At 30.8% G+C, this 8653-nt stretch overlaps 4 protein-coding genes across 4 annotated transcripts in view; 2 read left to right on the top strand and 2 right to left on the bottom strand.

The window, feature by feature from the left end:
* LOC108684060 (DNA mismatch repair protein Msh2) overlaps positions 1 to 465 on the bottom strand; it is a 15847-nt gene extending 15382 nt beyond the window's left edge. The window contains exons 1-2 of the mRNA XM_018188087.1: positions 277 to 465; positions 162 to 211 (exon numbers count right to left, since the gene is read on the bottom strand). Coding sequence (XP_018043576.1) covers positions 162 to 211; positions 277 to 310 — 84 coding nt within the window. The 5' untranslated portion in view covers positions 311 to 465. The remainder of the gene's footprint in view (positions 1 to 161; positions 212 to 276) is intronic.
* A 392-nt stretch (positions 466 to 857) lies between these two features.
* Positions 858 to 2139, top strand: LOC108684058 (26S proteasome non-ATPase regulatory subunit 8). The gene is made up of 3 exons (XM_018188086.1): positions 858 to 1007; positions 1273 to 1345; positions 1431 to 2139. The coding sequence occupies exons 1-3, from the start codon at positions 873 to 875 to the stop codon at positions 2048 to 2050; spliced, it is 828 nt and encodes a 275-aa protein (XP_018043575.1). The 5' UTR covers positions 858 to 872; the 3' UTR covers positions 2051 to 2139.
* Positions 2140 to 2790: 651 nt separating this feature from the next.
* On the top strand, positions 2791 to 5070 carry LOC108695032 (mannose-1-phosphate guanyltransferase beta). The gene is made up of 6 exons (XM_018204757.1): positions 2791 to 3060; positions 3423 to 3586; positions 3682 to 4075; positions 4170 to 4331; positions 4459 to 4690; positions 4770 to 5070. Exons 2-6 carry the CDS (start codon positions 3434 to 3436, stop codon positions 4936 to 4938), a joined length of 1110 nt encoding a protein of 369 aa, XP_018060246.1. The 5' UTR covers positions 2791 to 3060; positions 3423 to 3433; the 3' UTR covers positions 4939 to 5070.
* A 49-nt stretch (positions 5071 to 5119) lies between these two features.
* Positions 5120 to 7849, bottom strand: LOC108695033 (separin). Its single transcript, XM_018204758.1, has 9 exons — positions 7609 to 7849; positions 7263 to 7479; positions 6900 to 7189; positions 6687 to 6823; positions 6405 to 6621; positions 5990 to 6300; positions 5729 to 5896; positions 5423 to 5568; positions 5120 to 5337 (listed from the first exon to the last, which is right to left on the bottom strand). The coding sequence occupies exons 1-9, from the start codon at positions 7840 to 7842 to the stop codon at positions 5195 to 5197; spliced, it is 1863 nt and encodes a 620-aa protein (XP_018060247.1). The 5' UTR covers positions 7843 to 7849; the 3' UTR covers positions 5120 to 5194.
* Between the last annotated feature and the right edge of the window lie 804 nt (positions 7850 to 8653).

The following is an 8653-nucleotide window of genomic DNA, read 5'->3' as shown; positions in this document are numbered from 1 at the left end:
TTTTTTTTAAATTAAATTATTAAAATATATTAATTAATAAAATACAAGAATATACAATTGTTACAATTGGAAGAAAATTAATATATAACAATTATGAAACAAAAAAGGATTTTAAAGATTGTCTATTCACATGTAGTATAAACAATAATTTAAATACTCACTTCTGGAAGATTTTTAAAAAATCTGACAAAGCTCTGCTGCGTAGGAGGATCTAAAAAATAAATTATTATATTGAAACAAAAATTACATTATGATTAAATAAAATCTTATATATACCCATGTTAAACTGTTGGTTAGGTTGCACTGCCATGTTTCTAACACGAGTATTAAACGAGACGTAATGAAGATTAATATTACAAAATCGCTGTTAAAGATTACTGTTGAAGAATCAATTGAAAATTTATAAAATTACAAAACTTCACTTTGCACATTATCACCATCAGTAAACAGACTCAAATGTGATCAAATCACACATAGCGGGATTGGCGGGCAAACTGGGGCAAACAATCTCTGTAAAGGCGCATTCGCATTTTGACGGAAAAGCAATGGCCAATCAAAACTCTAGTTAGTCTACAATTTTGACTTTTTGTAGGACTCTGTACAATAAAAGGAACAAGAAACAGATAACAAAGAATAAGAATTTCAACCTATCAGAAATTGTATATTCCATAATACATGATTGACTGCTGCTTTTCCGCTTTCCGCTTTTCCGTCAAGGACAGAATAAACGTATCCTAAAGAGCCGTTTATGATTCCTTTCTTTCTATTTCACGAAAGAGAGGAACTTTGATTGGCAAAACAGTCGATGAATCGAAAATTAAGTCGAAAATTTCGAGTCTCGAATCTCGAATCGCATCTAAAATATCTGTTTTATGGCAAGACGAAGCGAGATATTAAAAATGGCAGCCCTTGAAGATGTTGTTGCCTTATATCAGAATTTAAAACGCGAATGGACAAGAACGCCGTGTAATTTGAAGAAATGTGGAGAATTGCTCAATCAATTAAAGGTAATTTACATACTTTATTCACGTTTTCAAATAGGATAATTACTGATAAAAAGTATCATCATAACCTCATCGTGTTTGTGGATTATGGAAATGAATTGTCATCATTTGCCATAGACTTTGTTTTCAAATTTTAATGATCATTCCTTTTGGTGCTTCAGCTTTTAGATATGTATTTAGATATGTATTTAGATATGATTTAACAGTAATAACATTTTCATAATAATTGTATAATAATAAATAATTCAATGATAATTATTTTACACAGATCGGTCTCACTCATCTGATGTTTCTCCCAACATCAAATAGCACGGCCAGTCAAAATGAATTATTAATCGCTAGTACGTATTGCTAATTTTAAGCTCAAGTCACAGCGTTAATAGATCAAATATCAAAATTATAACAAAAATTTTATTTAAATCACAGGAGACATATTGGAAATTGGAGCACAATGGAGCATTGCCACTGAAGATATACCTTCCTTTGAAAGATATATGGCACAATTAAAATGTTACTATTTCGATTATAAATCTGGATTGATGGAATCAGCGTACAAATATCAGCTTCTTGGTCTCAATCTCTTATTTTTATTATCTCAAAATCGAGTTGCTGAATTTCACACAGAGCTGGAACTCCTACCGTCTGATCAGATACAATCAAATGTTTATATAAGGCATCCCTTGAGTTTAGAGCAATATTTGATGGAGGGTTCGTACAATAAGATTTTCTTGGCCAAAGGTAATGTGCCCGCCGCATCCTATAATTTCTTCATAGACATTTTATTAAATACTGTTCGCGATGAGATCGGCGCGTGCATGGAAAGTGCATACGATAAGAGCTCCATTCAAGATGCCGCAAGGATGCTCAATTTAAGCACGGAGAAGGATATAAAGGCATTCGCTATCAAGAAGAACTGGAATCTTTCCAAAGATGGCCATTTTTATTTTACTACGACTAGTGAGAAAAAATCTGAGGAGCCTATTCCGAGTTCTGAACTGGCAGCTCTCGCGATAGACTATGCCCGAGAACTGGAAATGATCGTGTAATACCTTATGCAACTTTCTGTATTTTATTTATCTAAATAAATGAACAGTTTTGCTTTTGTGCAATAAAGCCTTTTATATACGTATACAAATCATGCATTTTGTTTAATAAAACTTGAATTTACCTGCAGGGATCACTGGTACTTTCGGTCACCAAGATTATTTAGCACAATGTACTTTCAAGCAGACAATATCATAAGTAAAATATATTATAAATGTCTAATGTCATGTGAAAAGATTCTTTCAAAGAAAAGTCTCTTGATTATAAGTATACAATTCTATATGAGTATCTCCTTGTCATTTTGTTTATCATCCAATATCCATCCAATAACATGAAGTATTTATATGCAAGATTGTTATCATACATGTAAGATTATATTGAATGCAGCCATTCTTACTGGAGTAACATAACTACTCCGAAGACTCGGAGGTAATTGAAGGACGCTGACATTATCAACCGTTCTAGTTGTTCGAAAAATAAATTAATAAGAATTTTATCTAATTTCCTAATCACTACTTTATCATAAAAAATGATACATGTTTTATAATTTCCTGATAATAAAAACAGTAATTAAGGAAAATAAAATCCTCACATTTATTCTTGGAATAAACAGATCAAAACAGTTGATAATGTCAGCATTCTTCAATTACCTCCGAGCTCTCGGAGTGATCACAAAAATTTGTCCAGGACATTAACAATCTTTTAAATATCTTTTCAGTGTCGCGACAGAGACAGACAGAGTTTGACAGCTCTTCATAAAACAAAAACATCATTGTTATCATTGCTCAATAAAAAGTCTATTCGACAGGTGTTATGTTTATGATAGGTTTATTCACTTGCATTAATAATGTGATATAATCTCATGAAGAAGAGATGTTCTCATCGTAAATATAAACATGAGCATATCAGTGAACACGTAGCACTTGTCTCTATCAAGCCTATCTACGTGGCAATAATTGTCACTGAGATATCGAATTATCTTCGTTAATGTCATTCTAAGACGGCGGTTAACGTAAGTAACATTGCGTATTTCAGCAAAGGGCAATAAACAATATTGATTATTACTAATATTGATTATTATTACACATGTAATGTATCTTAGAATAGAGTAACAAGTAAACAAATTTATTTACTTATAATGTTAAGTAGAATGTAAGAGAAATATAAGAATATAAAGTAAAATATAATTCTGTATTTTGCAAATTAGAGTGGGTCATTAATTTCTTCGATAATATAATTTAACAATTAAAAATTATTTAAACTGTATATTGATTTAAAATTTTTTGTATTGCAAAGTAAATAAAATAAGTGGTGCACTTGACATGATTTATAATTAAAAAAAAAATAGAGTATCTTTGTTTATTATTTTTGCAGAATTTATAGGAATGCATGAAAAAAGAAAGAAGTTACAGACCATGAGAGCTTTAATACTTGTGGGTGGTTATGGAACTAGATTGCGACCTCTTACTTTAAGTCGACCTAAGCCACTTGTCGAGTTTGCAAATAAACCTATACTTTTACATCAGATCGAAGCACTGGTATATTTGTAATATTGAAATAAATGATTTATCAAAGTTTCATACAAGTATAATTTTCATTATCTTTCTAAGTATACTTTTTAAATCTTTTTTAGGTACAAACAAATGTAACTGAAGTTATATTGGCCGTTTCCTATCGGGCACAACAGATGGAAGAAGAATTGGTTCACGAGGCGAAGAAACTTGGAGTACGACTTATATTTTCTCATGAACCAGAACCATTGGGCACTGCTGGACCACTTGCGCTCGCGCGTGAATATTTATGTGCCAGTGATGATCCATTCTTTGTTTTGAACTCTGATATCATTTGCGAATTTCCTTTTAAACAACTTCTCGAATTCCATGAGAATCATGGTAAAGAAGGAACTATAGTTGTCACTAAAGTAGAGGAGCCATCAAAGTATGGTGTGGTTGTATATGAAGAAGATGGAAAGATTCAGAATTTTGTTGAAAAACCACAAGAATTTATATCCAATAAAATAAATGCAGGTAGTAATAGTAGAAAGTTTTTTAAAGTTGTTTAGAAAAACATACATGTTTCACATGTATGTTTCACATATATACCTTTTTTTTTGCAAAATAGGTATGTACATCCTCAATCCAAGCGTATTGAATAGAATAGAATTAAAACCTACAAGTATCGAAAAGGAAGTTTTTCCAAATATGGCTCAAGATGGAGAATTATATGCTCTGGAATTACCAGGCTTCTGGATGGACGTGGGACAACCTAAAGATTTTCTTACAGGCAAATACTTATATATCATGATTTTCTCAATATTGTGTGTGTGTGTGTGTGTGTGCGTGTGTGTGTGTGTGTGTGTATGTGTGTGTTTCATTGTTCATTCATACTTAGTATCCATAACATTATCCAGGAATGTCTATGTATCTTACTTCATTGAGGCAAAAGCATCCTGAACAGCTTCATTCTGGGCCTGGTATAGTAGGCAATGTCTTAATTGATCCAACGGCTATAATTGGCAAGGATTGTAGAATAGGACCTAACGTCACGATTGGACCGGGTGCCACTTTAGCTGATGGATGTTGTATTAAACGAAGTACTATTCTTAAGGCAGCTGTAATAAAAGAGCATGCATGGCTAGATGGGCAAGTATTAATGTTATATATTTTAAATATAAGTAAAGCTTCATAATATTTATCATAATAATTAAAAATATGTAAACAGTTGTATTGTTGGATGGAGAAGCGTTGTAGGACGTTGGGTCAGAATGGAAGGTACAACTGTATTAGGAGAAGACGTTATCGTGAAAGATGAATTATATATTAATGGTGGACAAGTTTTACCACACAAGAGTATTTCCACTTCTGTACCAGAACCACAGATTATTATGTGACCAAAGACCATAATCTTGAATCAGTGAAGGCAATAATTGACCAAAACAATTTTTTATTCGCTTTTATTATTTTTATATAAAATATGTTCTTAAAATATCTTCGCATTAAAATTTAAAAAATATATAACATAATTTTACTCCTTTACAAACGATTATCGCAATCTTGTCTTCCAACAAACAATTGCTTTATACATGACTTAGAAACTTGAATTATTACACATCAGTGCAAAAATACATCGATGACATCAGTAAGGAATTAAACTATTTTTACTGGTAAACCTCGTATTACTATCGCAGCTGCCGTCATATAATGCAAGCAACTGTTCTTAGCTTTTGCCACTACCCTTAACATTTCTGATTCCATCTCTGGTTTATCCTTTGCTCCGTTCTTTATAAATTCTGAAAAATTTAAATATGAAGAGTTACTATACTTATAATATTAAAGAAGCAAATATAAAAAATTTTTTCAATTTCTAATACTAACTTAGAGTACCAGAAATCCATTTATCCTTGTCTATCTCAGTCCATGATTTCTCCGAGGACGAAGGAATCCAATTACTCATGAAATTTGCGGTCATTTTATCAATATCTGCATCTGTTACTTCCCAAAGCATACCCAACAGGCAAGGACTAAAAATTGTAAATTGACACACTATTTATTTATTTATGTACATATAAATGGGAATTGAAAAGATAAGAGAAAAGGAATGTTTCATATGTAATTTTTTTTATAAATGGAAAGAATTTTTTATTTTAAGTATGGCACAAACATAAAAAATATTTTTTTTACCTGCATGCTATTAAATATTGATTTGAAACGCCATAAGGTGGATATCTTCCACCTATCATAAATAGTTTTACGCTGCTACATCCAAACAATAAAACAGTAGATTTCACTCTCATTCTTTCGATATCTTCTCCAGATAAATATTCTATGCCATTTCCATGACCAGTATACCTACAAAAATGAAAGAGAAAAATAAAGTACAAGTAATCGAATTATAAGTAGATTAATGACTGTTAATAGAGAAATAGGATAAAATTTTTGTACATTAAAATATCATGATTTATTAATGCATCTTCGAACATTTCTTCGCTAGGTCGCGTGTTATAACAACTTTTCCACTTCGGTAACCAAAAGTCCATAAAAAGCTTCATACGTTTTTCCATTTTATCGAGATCACCGGAAGGATTGACTACGCAAATTCCCATATCTTCCTTTGCTTTAATTAATTTACAACCGTCCAAAATAGTATCTTCATGTTCTTTGAATAATGCATACGCTACATGTAGAGATGGAAAACGGGTAATAGGATGATCTTTAACAATTTCCATAGCTTCAAACGCTATATAATCTATGTGCTTAAAAAACAAAAAATCTTTATATACGAAACAAATTTACATAAATTTGTATTATTCTTAAGCGTATAATAATATTATGTAGCTTATATACATTGCACGTTTACCTCATCAATAATTAAAACCAATGTTTTCCGCTTTGTATTGTCTAGGTTCTTTATATATGGCAATTTTCCATAAATAGATAAAATAATATTGTTTGCAAGTTTTTCATGCTTGGGAAGTAGAAATTTAATTGCACGCGCTATTTCCTCACGCGTAAGAAAGCATGCACCTGTGGCTACTTTTCTCAAAAGCCACCTACATCTTTTTGATATCTCATTGCTAGATAAATGAAGTAAAGAAATTGAATATGCATAAAAAAACACAACGAAGTATATATTACTTACGAAGATTTGAAATCCGATATTAATTTGTTGATCATTTGATGAATCTCATCTACCATTTCCAAGTCTTCAATAAGATCAGCCATAAATAACACTCTCCATTCTCTCAACCATACATTTTCTAATGCGCTTATAGCCGTCTGTAATAAATTAATTTAAAATTTCCCTTATTGTTAAATTTCCAACTTGTATGTTGCTCCGATTTAAAAAATCTACCTTCATTTTGTTGTTTTGATTTACACGCATTGTCCAATACTGCTTATTATTCGTGTAAGTAGTCTTCAGGGCAGACGTATAGCCATCAAGTAATTGCCGAATCTCTTTGCAGACATCATAAGAAACTTGCGTCGTAGGTCTTGGCACAGTTATACATAATGGATCTATGTCAGATGTACCCGTAGGAAGTATTGTAATATGTATAGCATGCATTACGTTAGATGTACGTTTTTCGTATCTTGATATAGTTGGAGATTCATATGGGGCAGTAACTTGAATTATGTACCATTCTGTGAAGGAAATTAAACAAATTTAAATTTATATAAAAAGAGAATTACAATAAAAAGCAAAAGGTATCTATACCTTTCGGTAAGTCTAACAGTTTTGCTTTTAATGATTCACTATTATCTGTAAATTTTGTCTCAAATTTTACATGTGTAGGTCTTAGTCCATATATTTGAGATTCATTCCTCACAGATTCGCGCATTTGAGTCTTTTGATATCTATGCAAGATGTGTTGTCGAAGTATTACTGCATGAGCTTCGACCAAATGATGGATAGCTGTGATCTCATTGCCAATCTAAAAGAATATATACGTATATAAAATTTAGTATCAAAATAAATTATCACATGCATTTTTTTACAATATACCAAGCATACATGTGTTGTAGAATTTCTATTACTTTATTATGTAGTTATATTCAATTACCTCTAGATTACAAATGGCCAGCATTTTATTCAAACTGGCATATTCAACACTTCCTACATAATTACATCGTGCATCTGTGAATAATTTCTCTACACTACTTTTGATTCCCTCTAATTTTTCATTCTCGATTTTCCTTCTTGATTTTTTTGCCTTACTTTTTGTCTTATCCTTAAAATCATCTTTGGGATGACATTCATGCAAGATTCGCATAATTTTGTCAGTAATATGGGCCATAGTTTACTTTCTTATATAGCTTTGTTTATAATAACAATATAACAATAATAAATTCTTTATTGTCTTTCGAACGTGCGAACTTTATAAAAAAAAATGAAGATCTATGTCATTCAAATCATTTGATTATTGTTTTTCTAACCACTTTCGTGATATACACAGTACAATTTCAATACTAACGATCACTTTGGCAATTGAACTTTATCACAATATATACTATTGTGATTTACTATTAATTATGTTGCACATATTAAGAAATTATATCAAGACAACGTAAATATTTTTAATTAAGTGAATTTTTGTATGAACTTACAAATTTCAAATTTTGAGTTGAATCAGCAGTTACATACATCAGAACGCACATGCGTATGAAGATTTTGCTAGTGACGATAGTGACATCTATGCTTCCCCCCCGCCCTTCTCAAGTTCTGATCTTGAAATATTTGATCTCTTCTTCTCAACTTCTTACATAGTTCATCTCTTTTTTATTTTTCTCTCTAATGTGAAAAGAAAAGGAAAAATGATGATAAGTGCAAGAACTTTAGTTAAAAAGAACATACCTATCAAGAGTGCAAATCTTCGTGTTGCTTGCACTTTTTGTGTTCAGAGAGAGAATCTTCGGTTTTTCTTTCGCCAACATTCGAATATATATATTTATCTCTTAAATAGAGTGTAATTATCTCTATATATAAATAATTTTAAGTGCAAAAATTTTGAAACATTTCAAATAATACGAAAATGAAATAAATAAAAGAAAACTAAATTTATAATAAATGAATATTTATTAAAAATGATAAAAAAGAAATACTACAAA

This window comes from Atta colombica, unplaced genomic scaffold (assembly GCF_001594045.1).
Source record: "Atta colombica isolate Treedump-2 unplaced genomic scaffold, Acol1.0 scaffold126, whole genome shotgun sequence".
Lineage (NCBI taxonomy): Eukaryota > Metazoa > Arthropoda > Insecta > Hymenoptera > Formicidae > Atta > Atta colombica.
This window is presented reverse-complemented; position numbering and strand designations above follow the sequence as displayed.

Excerpts from the sequence above, each read along its gene's own strand:
- LOC108695032 (XM_018204757.1), top strand. The coding sequence starts at position 3,434 with ATGCATGAAAAAAGAAAGAAGTTACAGACCATGAGAGCTTTAATACTT. Across the intron at positions 4,076-4,169 it reads ATCCAATAAAATAAATGCAG|GTATGTACATCCTCAATCCA; the intron begins GTAGTAATAGTA and ends TTTGCAAAATAG. Across the intron at positions 4,691-4,769 it reads GAGCATGCATGGCTAGATGG|TTGTATTGTTGGATGGAGAA; the intron begins GCAAGTATTAAT and ends ATATGTAAACAG.
- LOC108695033 (XM_018204758.1), bottom strand. The coding sequence starts at position 7,842 with ATGGCCCATATTACTGACAAAATTATGCGAATCTTGCATGAATGTCAT. Across the intron at positions 7,190-7,262 it reads ACTGTTAGACTTACCGAAAG|AATGGTACATAATTCAAGTT; the intron begins GTATAGATACCT and ends TTTCCTTCACAG. Across the intron at positions 5,897-5,989 it reads ATAAATCATGATATTTTAAT|GTATACTGGTCATGGAAATG; the intron begins GTACAAAAATTT and ends TCATTTTTGTAG.
- LOC108684058 (XM_018188086.1), top strand. The coding sequence starts at position 873 with ATGGCAAGACGAAGCGAGATATTAAAAATGGCAGCCCTTGAAGATGTT. Across the intron at positions 1,008-1,272 it reads AATTGCTCAATCAATTAAAG|ATCGGTCTCACTCATCTGAT; the intron begins GTAATTTACATA and ends TATTTTACACAG. Across the intron at positions 1,346-1,430 it reads AAATGAATTATTAATCGCTA|GAGACATATTGGAAATTGGA; the intron begins GTACGTATTGCT and ends TTTAAATCACAG.